This window comes from Arachis stenosperma, chromosome 2 (assembly GCF_014773155.1).
Source record: "Arachis stenosperma cultivar V10309 chromosome 2, arast.V10309.gnm1.PFL2, whole genome shotgun sequence".
NCBI lineage: Eukaryota > Viridiplantae > Streptophyta > Magnoliopsida > Fabales > Fabaceae > Arachis > Arachis stenosperma.
In genome coordinates, this window is record NC_080378.1 from 114,217,167 (window position 1) to 114,237,877 (window position 20,711).

Sequence of the window (20,711 nt, forward strand, 5' to 3'; positions counted from 1 at the left end):
ACTTATTTTTATTTTTGTAACCCTAGCCGACCTAAACTTCGCAGGTCGCGACTAGTGGCTATGTACTTATATATATATATATATATATATATATATATATATATATATATATATATCCGGCTCTTCTAAAGTTATATTGTCACTTTAAAGAAAAAAAATACACCATTAATCACCTTTGGATTAAAATAGTGAGACTCACAAATAATGTTACAAATTCAAATGTGATTAAAGTATTATTTTATCACTTTGCTAACATGATCAGTTTAGAGGAGTTTTTTCCTATATATAATACATATCCTGTCTTTTTTTTATTCTTCTTTAATACTTTACTTTATATTACTTTTCAAATACGCTTTATCTTTCTTTTAATTCGCGATTTTATTTTAATCATTTTCATATTTTTCATTTAATACTTTCTTTCAATTATATATATGTATCATAAATTCACCTTAAGAGTATTTGAATAATTCGGATGTTACATTTGAATCTATGGAAAGGGAGCTTTGTCTTTAAGATCATTCAAGCCTAGAATTAACTACCAATGCAATTATCTGTTTATATTACACCTTTTAGTGCGGTCTTTTCTCGAATTTTGCATTAACAGGACATTTGTACCCCGGGCTGCCCTCGTAGGATTTGGACCTATTCAGGTTCAGTGTTGCATCTAAACGGTTGATAAGAAAATTAATGGTTTAAGATTATATCGGTAGTTTTGCATATAATTTTAGCTTATTAGATCTGAAACTATCAATTATCTCGTCAACGGTTCAGAAGCATCCAAAGTAAATCAACTATAAAATGGTGGTAGGAACATAGTGGTGAAGAGGTAGTTTGATGTTCAAGTTAAGATATCACTTGCAAAGTGCTGAGAAAGATGAAAGGACAGAGCCACTAAGAGTATTGTTATTGAGACTTGAGATCAGATAGCATGTGCATAAAAAAAAAAAGGGGGTCGAACAAGTTATGAAATTGCTTATCTCATCTTGGATGAAGAAAATTACAAGATAATGGAATGTCTTTACTCTTTAGGCATTAAGGTGAAAACTAAAACCGTCACCATTATAAATGAAAATGAGTGATTGTGGATGTTTCTTGGTACATGTTAAATACGTCGCTTTCTAATTTTGGTGGTGTGTTTTTAATAGTATTTTTCAACAATGTTAAGATTTGGTATGTTTCTTTTATATATAAAGATCACAAATTTAAAATTTAACCGTCAGATTTGTAACTTTTAAATTTTTTTTAAAACATGTAAATCTGAGAGTTAGATTTATTTTATTTTAAACATATAAATTTGATTCTAAGATTTGTATTTTAGTATTAAAAAAAATTTAAATATACAAGTTAGACCCTTTGATTTGGTTTACGATGGAAAAATTCTTTTTTAACACAAACCGGACTCTCCATTTGTGCATTATGAAATTTGATCCATAAATTTTATTATTCTTCAAATTCAAGAGTCCGATTTGTTATTTAAAATTAAAAAAAAATTATATAAAAAAAACACATTAATTAGCTATTATAATGAATTACACACAATTTTTTTTCATATTTAAAAAAATTAGCTAAAATAAAAAATTTTGTTTTGCAAATGTGGCCATTTGCATGCATTGGATAAATCTAAACCCTAAACTTTAAAGTACATATTAAATACGTTCTAAAATAAAATTAAAAAAAATTGTTTTGCAAATGAGGCCGTTTGCATGCTTCAGATAACAATTGCTTTAAATACAATTACAAATTTGAGCTAATAACTGACATGTATGAAGAATTGATGAATCTATTCTGCAAATTGTTGTAAGTAATGCTCATGATAAATGGTTTTTGAGTATTGAGTTGACAAGGAATCTCCTTCATATAAAAACCCCTAGTATTTACACAAAGCCCTTGAAAGCTTTGAGGCTTGAGAGTTAAGAAATTATTTCAAGATAAAAAAAGGTGAAAAACTATCCAAACTAAATGTGATAAGAAGTCACTTAATGGGAGCTCAACAATTATATTCAGACACTCTTTGCCACCAATTATATAATTTCTTTAATTCTTGTTGAGTATAAAAGTGAAACAATGAATAATATAGCTTAAGATAATATTAAATCTGTTGGCACAGCAAATCATTGAATTTTAGTTTTTTTTTTTTTTTGTGTCTAAATAATTGATTATATCCATGTGGCGAGCAGTACATCTTTAAATAAAAATCTTTGAAAAGTTTGCTACTCTGTTTTATAAACTATATTTAGAAATTTATGATGATACATTGTTGGTGTGGAAACTTTTTAGAAAAATATATGTACTATTATTTAGTAAAAATGATTGATTAATTTTTGTATTTATGCCAAATAGTAGTATATAATTTGATATAAGTATAAAATTCAGAATGTCAAACTTATTCTCCTATATTTATTTGAGCTTGTGATTACATTTTAAATAAAAAATTAGATTTAATAGAAAAGAATTAAAAAAAAAAGAAGTGTATAAAAATTATATACAATCTAAGGACTCTAGAAATCATGCATCCAAGGTTCTTTTTTCTTCATATAAAAGTGAGCAATATTTCTTAAAAAACAAAGAAAGATGAGGTGCATTGGATGAGGAGGAAAACAAGTAACATCCAAAAACTTTTTTAAGTTGCATGTAATAATAGTTATAATGTTATCCCATCACGCCTAAAAGTTAGTATGTTTCTATTGTATACCTAGATAAATTCATAAATTAGAATTTGCATCAGTTTCCAATATCCCCTAGTCAAAAAACCAAAGAGATCCCTATGTGATTTTCCAATGCAAATAGGAACTAGGAAGTGAATAAGCTTGCTTACCCCATCCTCAAGAATCAAGATATTAAACAAACAAAGCATTCCCTTTTTTAACTTTTGGCAAATTAAAAAGCCTCAGGGACTCAAATGAAGATTGGGTTGTTAGGCTTTAATTTAGGGGGTTTAGTTTTAAATTTAGATGTATTGAAAAAGTTTGATGCTATTTTTTTTAGGATTTCTATTATATTGGAATAAAGAATTTAAATTTATTATTGTTGAGACTGATTTAATTTAATTTTTTTTAGTAGTTAGTGATTCTTTTTTCAAAAATACACATGAACTAAATGATGTTGTCTCTAAAATTTTAGTTGTATTATGTCATTTATAAATTATTTTTTTAGTCACAAAAAATTATCTTTTTGTCATTCGTATCTCAAATGACAAATATGGTGACGAATAAATTGATAAATATTTTATTCAAGTGTAATTTTATGATTAATAATTCTTTTGTAATTAATAATTCTCTATAACTTGAAAAAAAAATCCAAAATAGTTATTGATAATTACCTCAAAAGACAACGAGATTCTTGACAAAAAAATATCTAATTCAGTTTCTGAACTTTATTTTTATAGGATTGATTAGTCTCTGTACAAAAAAAAGTCAATGTTATTTTTTTTTGCATATAAGTTAATCAGTCTCCAAAAAAAAATCAAAAACCAAATTAAATTTTAAAATAATTGTAAGGGGTCGGATGGAATATTCACTAAAAAAAATGTGATGCACTACAAAAATTCTCCAAAAATTTCCTCTGTTTGGATCCTTTATGTTGTAAAATAAAAAATATATAAAATAAAGATGTATAAATAGAAGACTCTATTATTAATATAATTAGCTCAATAATTTATATATATATATAATAATATTATATGTTGTATTGTGTATATATATACAAAGATAAGAAAAAGTATTAAAAATAAAGAGAGAGAGAATTGCATTTATTTATCGTTACTATCTCAAAATAATAAAGATGATTAATATTGCTATTAATATTATATGTAAAGAGTAATAGAAAATAGAATTTAAAATGCTTATAAAATAAAATAAGAGAAAGAATTGTAGTAGAAATATATGGAGAATAGTATTTGATTGTAGCATAAAGAGGGAATAGATTTCTTATTACTTGCTTCTGTGTAAGAAAGAAAAGAGAGAATATTTGTTTTTCTTGTTGTGTGTAAAACCTCGTACCATACCCTCCTATTTATACATGCATGGGATTTTTATTTTCAACACATATTTAATTTCATTCTCTCTTTAAAAATATGAGTCTTGCATGGAAATGGGCATCCACGTTGCTCATTCTTATCACAACACTTTAAAGCCATTACACCATATGAGTTTTAATTTTTACCTCAACTGTGCTTTTATCCATACATTCTGGAAAGTGGGACCTCATTAACTCATGTCAACCAATAATAAGATATTTACACACATTCAATTCTCTTCCAATCACCATCTAGGCATCTACCAAATACTAATAATTTAGTATAGATATTTGTTCAGTATTTATTTCCAACTAGCATGTATCACAATATTTTTTAGCTTAATGCTTCTCCCAACCCCACACACCACAAAGAAAAAACAATAAATTGTTTGAAAGAAGAAAAAAAGTTGTAGGCCCCTTTATCGAATAAGAAAGGATCACAATAAATTATTTAAAATAAATCCATATATGGTGGAAAAAAAAAGGGGAGAAAAAGATTTATCATCTTAATAATGAAGCAATTCGCCACATGACATAATAAATAAATATTAATCCCACCATAAGAAAAGGTAACAAGAAAAGGACTAACAAAAAAACTACACCCCCTTTATGGTTGAATATGAAAGTATATATAACAATTAAGTTATTTAAATAAATCTAATATTCTTTGAAAGGTAATATTGATTATAATTAACAATGCTACTTTAAAATATTAAAGAAGGCTAAATTATATATGCCTTGATGACTTATTTATGCATTAGTAATGTAGTTTGGTTAATTTATGCTTAGATGATGGTTTTGTTCTATGATTTATTTGTTTTAAATTGACTTTCATTTTTTTGTTGCATAATTTTTTTTGAGATTTTACTGATAAAATATATATATTCGGTAATGATAGAGAGATAAAAAAAGTCAGAATTTATCTTATTTAATATTTATTAATTGTCGTAACAATTAATAAATGCTAAATAAGGCAAATTTGAGTTATTTTTAGCTAATTTTTTTGGTTATCAAATATATATATATATATTGAAAATTTCTTTGTTCACACTATACCTGATATAGTAAAGTTTGATTTTGCTATAAAAAAATTAAAAAGAAGAAGAAGAAAGAAACCTAATTGCCAGCTTAGTAGTGAAGTAATTGGCCACATGGACATGATATTTAAACTTAACATTTACATATTTCATTTACCTAAACTAGTAAGTAGATGTAATAGAGTAATAGACTTTTGGTAAAGCCAAATGTGTCTACAAAAATTCCTTGAAACATGACTGAAAAAGTCAAGGAAGGAACACACAACACATGGTATGCCCTAAAAATGTGGTTTGCTTCTTGGGCATGATTGCTCTTTGGACATACCTAAAGAGACAAAACTCCAAATGGCATAAAGCTATTAGTTTAGCTATCACTTTTCCTTCATGCTTCGATATATCCAAAACTATAACGGACCAAACGGTCAACAATACTAGTAGAGTAATTTTCTGGATTAATTGCTTTGCTTTGACATGACATTCATATCTGTTCATAAGCTAGGAAATCATTTTTTTTAATTTTTTAATATGTTTTTAAAAGTGTAATTTTTTATTATATAATACTTTTTATATAATTTTTAATCTATTAAAAAGTGTATAACAAAAAATTACACGACAATATTATCTGAGGAAAAAAAAATTATTCATTCTCAAAAATAAAAACCACAATACAATAGTACTAAAATTATTGGAATGCTATTTGTTCAACTATTCAAAATACCAATCATATATGTCCCAATTGTTTTTTTTTTTGTGGTCATATGTCCCAACTAGAATTTAAAGATTTTAGTTAAATAATACTTTGTGTATTTCATAATAATAAATAATTTTAACATTTCATTTGTAAATCTATCAATTAAAAGTTTATTTAAATATATTAATTTATAAATATATCGTAAAATTCAAAATAATTTCTCAATATGAAAGGGTTATTGATGGGAAAAAAAATAGTTGTTTTCCATTTTGTACACCAATTTTAATTACATACAATACTACAATAGTAAATCTTGAGTATAATGTTATACTTTTTGTTTATAATGTTGCTATTTTATTGATTTCCATTCTAATAAAAGAATTTAAAATTATTAATTAATTATAAATTATTTACTTAAACACTTTATTTAATAAAAGTTTCCATTTTTTATTGTTAATTGTAATAAAAATTATGTAAAGAATAAAGATAAACTCAAATAAATATTATAGCAAAACGTTAGAATAAATTCTCAAAATAAAAAATATATATACTTAATATTTTCAAACTTAAAACAATCAAAATTTACCTTATTTATTAGTAATTAGAATGAAATATTAATATTTAATATAATAATATAAATCCATTTTCAATTTAACCTTGCAATTGACACTTGTATAGTTGTATTAAACAAATAAAATCCCAGAAAAAAATGCGATCTTGTAAGATAATTGAAGACTAACGTTGAATGAGATGTGAGTGAGTCCTTATTGGCTTATGTAATGTAACTATATACAGCTAAGCTTAAAAGCTTTTAATGCTTTGTGTAAAATCCTGATTCTTGTGGAGGAAGAGAAGATAAACATTGAAAGTGACGTTATAAACAAGAAAATTATTTTCTTTTCTTTTTCTTACTGTTCTTTTTTTGGCTTATTTTCACAGTTTTGGGGCAAAAAATAATACACAGAGAGAGACAGAGTCCTACAGTTTCTGGCATAAACAGGAAACTGAAAGAGAAACTTGGGTTTTTTTTCTTCCCTTTTGTTTGCAACTTTTGGTCCTTCTCTTCAGAATTTCACTTCATACCCAAAATTGGGATTTCTTCCTCCAAAGGTGGTGATTCTTTGAGATTCTTTCCTCAAATTTCACATAAAGTTTCAATTTTTTGGCTTGACTTGTATGCTTTCTCTATGGATTGGTCTTAAATTTGTGATTTTTTCATGTGGGTAGGTTTTTTTTTTCTGGTTTTGACCCTTTTGGACTTGTGTTTTTTCTGTGCGGACAGGGAAGGTGGTGTTTGGAATCTGAGAAAAAAATGGGGTTGATTTCTGGGATTTTCATGGGTATCTTGTTTGGCATAGCATTGATGGCAGCATGGGAGCGCATGATGAGGTACCGAAGCGCCAAGCGAATTGGAAAGGTATGGTTTTGATTGGCACTGTTCTATTTGTGTTGATTTTGGTTTTTGCTGATGAACAGTGTTGTAGATTATGTGGATTCTCTGTTCTGAGCAATGTTGGGGGGAAAATGGTTGAGTTTAGTGAGATGTAACAGTGTTTGACTTGGTCAAATTTGGAGTGAAATTTGGGGGATCATATGTTTCATTGAAGGTATGGAATCATTGTGAGAAAGGATCATATAGAGTAGCAATATTGAGTTTGAACTTTGAATACCCTGAAAAAGAAATTGGTTGGATGAGAATACAGATTATGCTTCTTGAAGCAACTGGTCATTCAAGAAGCTTAATTAGATTCTTCATCTGCTTATTGACTGAGTTCCTATCCTTAGGTTATGCTTGGGAATTTTTAGATGATTGAAAGCAACCCTAATTTAAACTACCGAAGTAGAAGAATGTGGGATGGTTCGTGTTGTCAATCTTCAACAGACGAGCCAACAAAAAAAAAAGGGGGGGGGGTTCATATTGTGATGAATTGTATGACATTATCATGTAAATTGTCTTGGCCTTATATTCTATTTCAAAAACTGTCCTATGTTAATCTGTGAATACATATATTTCTTGTCTTTGACATTGACTATTTATTTGCCTTGCAGGCAGCTGATATTAAAATCCTTGGATCCCTTAACAGAGAAGATCTGAAGAAACTTTGTGGCGATAGTTTGCCGGAGTGGATATCTTTTCCTGCATATGAGCAAGTATATTTTCTCGTTGCTACTGTTGTTGTCATCTGGTATAATTGTTCTCTTTGTATGACTCTTCTTTGCATTGCTTTTTAAAGGTGAAATGGCTAAACAAGGAGCTGTCCAAACTTTGGCCATTTGTGGCAGATGTGAGTAAGCTGATTATGCATTTATATAATAGTTGAGGACTGTTTTGTAATGCCATCCATTGGTTTCTTACAAGATTATTCTTGGTTAGAACTTGACGTTTCCCTCGTTTCTGTAGTTGAGCATGTTATTTTAGAGAACATTTCCTGTTCTTAATCAAATTAGGTTCTAATTATTCTCGTAGCTGAGTATATTGCTTCCAAATCTATGTTGTTTGAAGGAAACGGTTTTCTTACAGATGTATTTTCTTGCTTTAGTCTCAAGCAATAGCAGTACAAGAAAATATGTACTATCACTTTGGATTATTACCATTCTATCCATTGAGTTTATAAATTTAATGGTTAATTTAACTTAAATATCAATATGTTAAGTGGTTATGAATGATACTCTTAATGTGAAAAGCCTCGGGGTCAATTTACCCCGTTGGTCCATTTTCAGGATTACCCTCAATATATGTTCATCTTTTTCCGTTTCTCCTGAACTACTCCCTCTAATTGCATTTCTCCCCTTATTTTCACTCTCAAATTTATGTATAAAAAATTACAGGTACGGATTTTGTACACATTGTTTTCCTTCCTTGGCTTAGACATGAATCCCATGTCCCTTTGTCCTTAGGCTCTACTTCTGCTGTAGTTTCATTGTAAATCTGACTCGTTGATGGTGGATTTCGTTCACTTGTAGGCAGCAACTTTGGTTATCAGAGAATCTGTTGAACCACTACTAGAAGATTACAGACCTCCTGGAATTACTTCTTTGAAGTTCAGCAAGTTGTCACTTGGAAATGTTGCTCCGAAAATTGAAGGTATCAAAACTATAGTATCCTTCGGCATATTCTTTTCTATTCTAAAGATATATATGTGACATATGCAAAACTGCCCCTCACCCCCCACCCAAAAGAAACCACCTCTTTTCTCTTCCTTTAGGCATATTAATATTCCAACAAGTTTAAGTTTCATTACCCATATTCTGTGAAATCATTGTATGCCAGTAGATATGTACCATTGATTCCTTCACCCATGCAGGTATTCGAGTTCAAAGTCTTACCAAAGGTCAAATCATAATGGACATTGATTTCCGTTGGGGTGGTGATCCCAGTATTATTCTTGCTGTTGAAGCTGCACTCGTTGCATCAATCCCTATACAGGTTAGACTCACTCCGCAGTGTATCTCTCGATGTTGAGTTTCATCATGATCCTTCTACAATTGGGAAAAACTTTTTACTTGTGTGTTTTTTTTTGCTTCAGTTGAAGGATCTACAGGTTTTCACCATTATCCGAGTTATATTCCAACTTGCTGAAGAGATCCCTTGCATTTCTGCTGTCGTTGTTGCCTTACTTGCCGAGGTAAACGAAGCCATAAATTTGTATAAAAGGATATTAATGAAACTGTGAAAGGATAAGAAAAGAAAAGATGAAGAATTTTTTATTGTTGTGTTTGATATAGAGAACAATGCTACCTATTTATACTAAATAGAGAATTTATGTCATGAGGGTAATATTGTAAAATATCCAAGTTTCTCTACAATTGAGGTTTCTTTAATCATTTTCTTATTCCATGTACATGATTAAAACTGGTGAATTATTTCCAACTGAAGATAGTTGCAGGTAAGCTACTTTCAATTTTCCAGTCTCAGAATTACTGACTTTTCAACTAACATTTGATCAGCCGGAACCCAAAATTGATTACACTTTGAAAGCTGTTGGTGGAAGTTTGACAGCAATTCCCGGAATTTCAGATATGATTGATGTGAGTCTTGTCTATTCATGCACTTGTGTCTTTCCCTTGTACTGATTTTTGAAACTAGCACTTCTAATACTCCTATAATTTACACTTCACTTAATAGGATACAGTGAAGTCAATTGTTACTGATATGCTCCAATGGCCTCATAGGATTGTTGTTCCCCTTGGCGGCATACCTGTTGATACTAGGTAAATATGAACTTCAGGATAGTTTGCCTTTGGTTTTCTTTCCTTCTTGTTTCGATCAAAACGTGTTGAACTAGGAATACCATCAATGTTCAAATATATTCATGCTACATAAGTGATTTTGGTTTATTTGCAGTGAACTGGAGCTTAAACCACAGGGAAAGCTTACAGTCACCATAGTCAAAGCGAACGAGTTAAAGAATATGGAAATGATTGGAAAATCAGATCCTTATGTCGTTTTGTATATTCGACCCTTATTTAAGGTTAAAACCAAGGTTGTTGACAACAACTTGAATCCTGTTTGGAATCAGACATTTGATGTGATTGTAGAAGACAAGGAGACACAGTCACTTATTCTTGAGGTTTTACCCTGCTAATGCTTACCTTATTTTATGCTTCTCGCTTCTGCTGACTACTCCTTCTGTCCAAGAATAAATGTCTCTTTCGTTTTTTTTTTCGGGGGTGAAGGTTTATAATTTTATGCCATTTTTACAATTTATTAACCCGGGCAGTTTTGTCGAAACAATAATGATACATCCCCCCCCCCCCCTCCCAATTTTTCGATTTTGATTTTTTGTTGACTTTTGTGCTAAAACCTGAAAAGGCACTTATTCTTGGTCAGAGAAGTAATACCCTTTATTGAAAACAAGAGGTTCTTCTGTCTTATTATAGCTATACATTGATTTGATTTAATAGAGCTAATGTACATCATGTTCATGATTCTCGAAATAGGTTTTTGATAAAGATATTGGACAAGATAAGCGATTGGGAGTAGTAAAGTTGCTCCTCAATGATCTGGAAGCAGAAACTGAAAAGGATCTTGAATTGAGGCTGTTGCCATCTCTCGATACATTGAAGGTTAAAGACAAGAAGGATCGAGGAACCTTGTTTATAAAGGTATATATGGAAATATACTTGATTGTAACATTATGATGAGGGCTTTATTGCATGGTATATAGAGGTTCTTGCATTATAAAGTAAGTCATGAGACTCTCTATAAAGCAATTTACGCATTTAAGAGCGATGATCCGTGGTAGTAACAGAATTTCTGTTACCATCTAGTTTGAAGTTGGATCCTAATTGTCTCTATTCTTATACTTAAAATAAGTCAAAAATTTTAGTTCAAGGTCACTGAGTTTGTTCATTATCCTCCATTTGATAATTGTCATAGGGAAAAATTATAGACACTGATAGATACAAACCTGTTTGGAAAATAAGATAAATAACTTAAAAAGCGAAATGTGTTTGTACGTAGTTAATTTTTCCAAGTTTCTATTACTAAGAAACTTAGCAAACACAGCCAAAGCTCAAAGGGTTATTGGATGAGATCATGCATTAAGATGTGAACTCCTTCATTTATATGCCTTAACCTATCAGCTTAAGTTTCATGGATTGTTAAAAATAGAGAAGGTTACTAATTCTTGTCTTCCTATTGGGTTTTGAAATCTTAGTATCATTGGCATATTTATTGAACACCTACCATCCCATTTGGCCTCTTGATTGAAAGATAAATATAATCATGTTGGAATTGCAGGTCTTTTATCACCAATTCAACAAGGAAGAGCAATTGGCTGCACTAGAAGCCGAGAAAGAGATACTAGAAACGAGGAAGAAACTGAAGGCGGAGGGAGTGATAGGAAGCACGATGGACGCACTAGATGGAGCAGCGTCGATAGTAGGGTCCGGTGTTGGTTTTGTTGGTTCTGGTGTTGTTGCCGGCGCAGGGCTTGTTGGAAGCGGTCTTGGCGCTGGAGCCGGACTTGTTGGAAGTGGTCTTGGTGCTGGAGCTGGGTTTGTTGGTAGTGGTCTTGGAGCAGTTGGTAGCGGCTTTGCTAAAGCCGGGAAGTTCATGGGGAGGACAATCACAGGTGGCCATAGTGGTTCCCGAAGGAGCGGCTCGTCGACACCGGTGAATAATGGACAGGAGAGTGGTGGTGGTGCCAAGCCTTTGTAATGTAACCTTTGCATTGAAAGAGTAAATGAGAGTAATCTATTATATATTATCTATGTTACCTTTTTTCTTTCATAGTGTTCTTCTCTAAGGTTGTTTTGTTAATTTTAGATTGAAACATGATAGCATAAATATCAATTTAGTTCAGGTGGTGAACCATCTTTGTATGTAAAATTGTGGTTTGACATGGATTTGTAATAAAAAGAAAAAAAGAACAAATTGTAAAATTCCTTATTTAATTCTAAAACAAAAGTGATTCAAACAGGGGAATTGAAATTTGAGGTTAATCAAATGATTAGGGTTTTTGCATATGCTTAAACAACATGAATTGTGCAGCCTCATTGGTTGTTATTATTGCAAGGGTTTGGTTTGGTTAGGGGAATATTCTTGGTATGGCATCTACAAACAACAATTTGAAGTACCCTGTAAATGAGTGGGCAAATTACAATAGAAAAACTACAGAGAATTTATTTTTAGTTAGTACATATTAGTTAATTTTAAGGTTTGGGTTTAGAATTTAGAATTAAAATTTTATAATTTAGGGTTTAAAATTTAAAATAAGTAAAAATAATTTTAAAAAATTAGCTGATATTAATTGAAAAAATTAGTTACCTAAAATTATTCATTACAAATTTACAATAATAATTCATTTATAATCTCAGTTTAAAATATTATACACAAATAAAATAAACAACCAGAAAAAATGATTTTTAAACAATTTTCAAAAGGGTGGCATCACAAACATTTAATATTCAGGAAGTAGATCCTTTTAATTTTTTTTTTAAATTATTTGGTAAAGTATAATCTTTTATTATTTAATATTTTTTTATATATTTTCTTTTAGTGTCACTTAAAGAATGTAAAATAAAAAATCACATTCCATTAAATAATTAAAGAAAAAAATTGAGAAAATCTGTTACCTTAAATTCGTACAATGATTTTTAAATACATTTTCTAAAGGATGGCATGACTTAATTCCTTCCAAAGTTCAAATTCCTTCAAAAAAACTTTAGCCTTTTGAGCCATGCATAAACTTCTGTCCACATCCCACACTTGGCACCATAATTTTCAAGTTTCTCATTCGACCTTCAATAACACCGTGTCATATAGCCCATAGGAATGGTAGTAGTACCTGTATTTGCGGGTACCTGTCCCGCTCCTATCCGGTCAGGTCCGAATTATGGCGAGTTAATGTGCAGGGAGGGGCGGGATCGGGTTCAGGCTAGACCTGTCCCAGAGTGCATATATATATATATATATATATATATATATATATAATTTTAGAAATTAGGGTTAGTTCTCACTTTTCATCGTCACTCCCATTTAGTTTTCAACTCTCTTTGTCATTTCTTCAATTCTTCTCTAAGAACCATAGCCTCAGTTCAGCTACACCAGATCACTAATCAGTCGCCGACTCGCCGTCACAGTTCGTTCTATTGCAGTAAGCCAGTCGACGTTGTCACAGCCGCCGTCGCTCACCAACCCAAGGAATTAGGGCTCAGATCCTCACCAAATCCCCACGTCGGTGTCGCTCCCGCTTCTCGCCATCACTGTCCTCGCCGACTCGCCTCTCTGATCTGTAGTCTCTGGTCTTTTTCGTCCCTCCTTCATCCCTCGTCGTCGTCTCTCTAGTGACTGGTAAGCACTAAGCACTCTTCGCTCACTACTTACTGCTTCTTTGCTTCTTTAATTTTTCTTTTTAAGTTAATTTTTATGATTTAAGTTTTATGTTAAAATAGTTAAGCAAAAACTAAAATTAATTTTGATGCTCAAAAGATCCTTTAAAATCCAGTGCATGAAATCTTTTGACTGGACAGATTCCTACTTTAATTTGGAAATTATGTGATAGAGTTGTTTCTCTTAGGGTTCATGGAAACTCCTTCTATGAGCATGTTTCAGAACCTGCATTGTCTAACTCTTCTTTTTGTAAGAGTCTTAGTTTTTTTATTTGGATGATAACAGATTCTTTGAAGAGTTTCCTGAGTTTGTTATTAAGTTTGGTGAGTTGAAACAGCTTGATTCAGAGAGCAATATGTTTGTTGGTTCAATTTCTCAGACTTAGTTGGAATAAAACTTGAAAAATTGAAGTTGTTTTGGCTTCTTTGTTGATTGGTTATATGCAGAAGTTGTTTTGCCTTCTTTATCATTCTTATGAATTCTTGATTTTGATTTTATTTTGATTTTATAATTATCATTGATTACTGAATGCACCCTTCAAGATCAGAATGATTTGATTTATGAAAGGAAATATGCTCATGGTGTTCTAATTATGGAGAGAATCACAAACTGTTCTTTTTCCTTTGTTAAGAATAAAGATCAGAGCAATAATTTTTTGTTCTATTCTATATATCTTCTTATGTCCTAATTAACTTCATTAATCCTAACCTGTATATAACTATATCGTTATATAGTTCATCATTTTGATAAACAACTTTAACTTTTATCTACATTTTTGAATAATTATCGAGGGCATATAATATAAATAAATAATTATTGTGCATTTCAGTATGAACTACGAAGAATCTTAGGAAATAATTCTCTGTTTTTCATATATTTAGCTGAAAAAGGAATTAAGATCCCTAGCTAGCTACTTGGGTGTCGTTTTACTAAGTGATAATTGATAAGATACTAATGAAAAGACATCGCAAGTGGTGATGTGTATGTTCATAATATGAAAATTTTGTTGATTCAAAATTTAAATTGTGGGGTAAATGGAAGGTATATGTGAGGATGAGGACAAAAGAAATGAAATGTTGAGACAAAATAAAAAAGATATGAAACCAAATAGTGGGCAGCTATGATGTGATGTTATAAAAGAGAAAATGGATCAAAATTCTTAAAAAGATAGTAACATGGGAATTAATTATTTTGATCGTGCAAAAGCCATGAAGTAACAGGAGGTTGGTGCGTGAGCTTATTATATTAGGAACAAAGAAATATTAAAAAATTAGTAGATGTATTTATTATTTTGTGCATTTATGTTTTGAATTATCATTTTTATGCATTTTTTATTTTGATTTTATTCTGATTTTGTAATTATGCATTCTGATTTTTATGCATTTATGATATGATTTATGTTAATTTTATACCCTCATCAACTTTAATTTTATTGATATAGGTGTTTTCAAATTATTTCACGGCTAGTAATGTTATAGAAGATACACAAAGCAACAGTATTGCTCCTAATGATAATGAAATTGAAGTTCAAAGTAATGCTAATCCAACTTCAGAAACTCCACAAGCAACGGATAATGTCTCAACTCTAGAAGGATCAACCAAGACACAATTCTATATAGTTCCAATTACCCTAATTTGAACTTCACTCTCAATGTAATTCGAATCACACTGATTCGAATTACAGACATACACACACACCCACTAATTCGAATCAGGCTGATTCGAATTACACACGCGCGCAATCCAAAGTATAATTCAGGTTCAGTGCTATATTTGACTGCTGAATTTGATTATTTGTGTTTGCTAATTAAGTTTGATTATGCTCAAGTTCAGTGCTATATTTGACTATTGTGTTTGATTATAAATTGAGTTTGATTATACATGTTTACCAAGTTTGATTATACTCAGGTTAGGTGCTATATTTAATTCTTGAGTTTGATTATACGTGTTTGCTGAGTTTGATCAAAGTTTGATCAAACACAATAGTCAAATATAGCACTGAACTTGAGCATAATCAAACTTAATTAGCAAACACAAATAATCAAATTCAGCAGTCAAATATAGCACTGAACCTGAATTATACTTTGGATTGCGCGCGTGTGTAATTCGAATCAGTCTGGTTCGAATTAGTGGATGTGTGCGTGTGTCTGTAATTCGAATCAATGTGATTCGAATTACATTGAGAGTGAAGTTCAAATTAGGGTAATTCGAACTATATAGAATTGTATCTTGGTTGATTCATGAACTAGTTTTGATTTTGGCTGACTGGTGTAAATTCCCCCCTTCTCCCTCTTTGGCTTATATCAATGAATTGTCCAATTTTTTACATAGTACCAATTAATTTGTTAATTGTTATCTCTTTTGATTTTCATATTTAAATCTTGATTTGCAAACTTTTAATGATGATGAAGATGTTAAAAGTGATCAAGAATAAGGGTTAAAGATCTTTTTATATCTAATATTATAATTTCTTTATTATAGTGTTAAATTTATAGTGATCTAACAATATTTTTTTTTATTTCAAGTTATTTTAGCTAATGACATTGTATGAATTTTATGTTTGTATTTTAATTTATCTATGAATTTTAATTTTTTATCTTAATTTATATATGAATAGGTAAAAATTAAAATATTTAAATTTTATAGGAACGAGTAGGGATAGAACGAGTTCAAATTCTGTAATTTACTCTCACAGATAGTGATGGGATGGATAGTATATAAATAATAGAACGGCAGGACGGGGTCGGATAGGACAAAAACTCGCCCCACTACCACCCCTAATAGCCCATATGGTAACATTGAAAAATGATTTTTTTGTATATATTATTTTTTTTACATCAAATTGATTCCCTTCTTTTTTTTTATTATTTATATTTTTAATGACAATTTCACATCTATTCAACGATAAAAAGAAATGAACTAACTACTTTAATGTATATATATAACTTAAATCATGATAGATACATACGTATCTTTGATTTTGTCATCTTGATTCTCTTGTTATTCCTATGGCTACAAACTCTCAATATTCCAACACTATAGGATCTTGCCTTGAACAATATCATAGTCCGTGAACACCATAATGATCATTTCAAAGTCGTCATAATAATGTGGCGTCTCGTCACAAAACAACTAACCTTATATTATATCAAATAATAGAATATCTATATTATGTCACTCAATTTGTTGAATATTCATTATCACGCTTAGGAAATATGCTTCATCTTGACCTTTCTTTAATTCTACTTGTATTTGATAATGAATTCTTGTTTGCAAAAAAACAGAAAAATTAAATACTATGATGGACTTATATGTAATATGTTTGAATTTTTATTTTCTTTTATACGAGTTGTAATGTATACGCATTTGTTAATTCTACATCTATTCCACCGACAGCTACTTTTGTTGTTTTACAACTATGTCTTATTACAAACACACTAACGTCTTTGTCTATTTTTCTTTTATTAGGTGTAGAGAGATAATTAATAAGTTAATTCATCGTTATTTTTCTTCTCCTAATTATATTATATATTTATTCTTTTTTCTTTTCCCTAATAAACCTTAGGTGATTCACTTCCAAAAACCCCGGTTCAAACCATGAATTGAATATAACAAATTGAAATTGGACAAAGTATGCCTTGTTTTTCAATTCTTATGGTGTTATTAATTATTTTCTTATAAGGAGTTCAATTCTATGTTGTAATTGACATATTAATAAGGATTATCTCCAATGGTTATCATGTGCGCGCGTCCATTAATTACAGTTAACAAATAATTAAGACATTCATAATAACGCCACACCAAAGAAATGAAATGAATATATAAACTCCCCTAGAGAGATAATGAGAAATTTTGACAATGTGTACAATAGATTTTAAATTTGGTCTAATATAAAAAAAAAATCAAATAGTTATTTCAAAAAATTAATTATATCAATTCTAATTTACCAATCAAATTTATCCAAACACCTTTTTTCTCTTTTCCCCCAACCGTCTGCTATTCCATCCTCATCAATCATCCCATCTGGCCTCTCCAACATTAGAACCTCCCTCACCAGCCATTTAGTGAAATGATCATCTAGCATTTGTTAATTGTATATACTTAAACTGAATCAAACAAAATAATTATCCAATTAAGAATTACAATAATTATTTACATACCTAATAAATTGAACATCCAACATTTAAATTCGTTAGTCTTCAACCCACTCGAAGCGAAGTACAATAGCAGCAACAACCCGAACACCAAATTCTCGATCCTCTCTATCAGCCTCTCCGCAAAATCCCCTCCCTTCAGAATCATCAATCCGAACACGTGACAAACTCCAGAGGAGAACCCACATAAACACCAAGGGCTCTTGTGGCCGCCGCTGCCGTCGGCCTTTCCGGCGAGTGCTACAGAAAGGGCGAGGACGATCCAGGCGCGACGTCGTTGAAGGCAGCGGCGACCATGGCGGTCTTGTGCTGCGTGACGGACGTAACGTGAGCGAAAGAGGTGTTTTCATCGGATGTTTTTGGGTTGCGTTCTGGACGGCAGACGGTGGTGATCTTCGCGGCGTCAATTCGGAGAGAGTGGAAGAAACTGCTAAAAAAGAAGAAATTGCAGCACGTTCTTCGCACACGTAAAATGAAGGAATATATAACTTTCCCATAACCAAATATTTTTAAAATTTAAAATCCAAAATTATTAAGAATTAATTAAATTAATTATTAAATTATTATAATTTCAGTTTTACTGTTATTGTACATATTATACACTAAATTCATTGTCTTTCCATATTTTTCATATATATAACCCAACACCTCTTGATTTCTAAAAATATATACTAATTTTTTTTAAAATTTAATTTTCTGATAATTAAAACAAATGGAATTTACACGTATATATCTAATTATGCATCATTACATCAGTAACAATAACTTTCTATTACCGTACATAACTAGATTTATCATTTGAGTGTATGTAATTTAGGCCACTATTTTTAATTAGTCTCACTTTGCCATAAATGACAATGGCGAAGGGGCTAAGCAAGCTATAATTGTAATACAAACTAAACTCCTCCTTGGATCTACTACTTTGAAAAGAAAAAAAAAAGCTTCATTTAACAATTACGTATAAATAATCATTTTAAAAAAGTAACATAATTTGATGGTTTTATAAAATAATTTATATATTGTTTAGAGCCATTTAAATAAAGATTTTAAAAACATTTTTTTTAAGATATTTTTTAAAAATTAAAATTTAATATATATAATCAATTAAACTGTGTTATTTTTATTGAAATTAGATCGGACAAATCAGTTTAATAAAAAAATTAATAAATTTAATTTTGAACTAATATAAATTAATATTTTTAATAAAAATTTACTATAATATCCCTATTATAAAAAATAACTAAAATATCCCTATATATATTAATATTAAAAATTCTAAATCCTTTCCGTACGATGACAAAGAAAAAAAGGCTAGAATTTATAATTCTCAAAATTAATATATATAATAAAAAGTATTTTAGTCATTTTTTATAAAAAAAATAATATTAATTTAGACCGATTCAAAATTTGATTCACAATTTTTTGGTCAAATTAATTTGTTTGACCTAATTTTGACAAAAATAACATGATATAATTGATTATATGTATTAAATTTTAATTATTAAAAAACATCTTTAAAAAAAAAGACATTTTAGACGTCTTTATCAGAATAACTCCCATATTATTTTAGTACCAATACTAAACTCTTTGTATAACATATTAATATTGTTAATTACCAAACATTTTTGCCAACTTTTCATGAAAGTGTTTAGAAAAAACCACATAAAAGATAAGAATAAATAATTAGATATTGTATCGAAGAAATGAGATATGGGTGTTTATTGGGACCATTGCATACATTACATGATGAAATTATTATGAGGAATGGAAGTCTACTGAAACCTTTCACGGGATCATTGTGATGTGTATAAATTGGATATGATGATGTTGAGTTTGAATAATGTGTCCACAAACTCTGCAAATATATCAAGTGATGAAGTCACAGTTTAATAGCTCAAAACCAAACCACTGTACTCATATATATATATATATGCCTTCATACCGTTTCTTAATTCATTTGGTCCTTGCATACATCGAAAACGAGTCACATATATGTGCCACATGCATGTCACGTCCTCCAATTTCACTTCCTTCATTTCAAAATATTGAATGTTCATCGAGATCTATCGATATTAAATTTGTTAGGACGATGGAATTATGAGTCTGTATACGATTTTCTTGGTTTAAATACCAAGAATTATAGCACTAATCTAATCAAATAGGAGTATCTGAATTAACATTCTATACTTAATTACTATTAGAAAAATATAGGGTACCAATATATTATTTGCCAACTTATTGCCAATAATAATTAATTATTATATTTTAAACATATGTATAAAGAGACACATTCAAAAAATATATATATAAATTAAAGACACTTTTATTAGATATAGTCATAAAAAAATATTTTTATTAGACACATTCACAAAGACACTTTTATTAAATACAGTCATAAACAAGAATTAGCAGAAACTGACAAAAATGTTGTTGATAAAGTAGCGGAATTAATTACTATTTGATTCACATCATATAAGAAAAGATCAAAAGAATGATGCGTGCCTATGCTAGATATCCTATTATAAATTTATAGTAACTTAGCCTTGTTTATCATCTAGCAAAGATTTGGATTATATTGCACTCATTACTATATACTTATGGTTTTACACGAAAGTATCATTTTTACTTGTTTTAACAATTTGTTCATTAAACATAAAGTTCACATTGGGTAGGAGTGTTTGTTAGTTCATCTTAGTATCTCTTTTCTTTTTCTCTCTTTTACTGTAAAAATATATGTATTTGTTATAATACTTAAAAATTATTGTCTAATTGTTATTTTTAATTTAAAACATTTAAAATATTTAAAATTTCTTAAAAAATTTAAATTAGACAAATATTAAACACTAAATATAAGACGCCATATAATTTGGCCAAATATATATATATATATATATATATATATATATATATATATATATATATATATATATATATATATATATCTAACTCATTTCTATAGATTCACCTATCATTATTCT

The 20,711-nt window shown here is 29.6% G+C and overlaps 1 protein-coding gene across 1 annotated transcript; it reads left to right on the plus strand.

Annotated features, from left to right (window-relative positions):
- The first annotated feature begins 6,662 nt into the window (after positions 1 to 6,662).
- Positions 6,663 to 12,141, plus strand: LOC130962294 (calcium-dependent lipid-binding protein). The gene is made up of 12 exons (XM_057888497.1): positions 6,663 to 6,852; positions 7,025 to 7,159; positions 7,792 to 7,893; positions 7,977 to 8,027; positions 8,707 to 8,827; positions 9,048 to 9,169; positions 9,270 to 9,368; positions 9,691 to 9,771; positions 9,869 to 9,954; positions 10,088 to 10,313; positions 10,684 to 10,848; positions 11,486 to 12,141. The coding sequence occupies exons 2-12, from the start codon at positions 7,055 to 7,057 to the stop codon at positions 11,903 to 11,905; spliced, it is 1,578 nt and encodes a 525-aa protein (XP_057744480.1). The 5' UTR covers positions 6,663 to 6,852; positions 7,025 to 7,054; the 3' UTR covers positions 11,906 to 12,141.
- Positions 12,142 to 20,711: the final 8,570 nt, after the last annotated feature.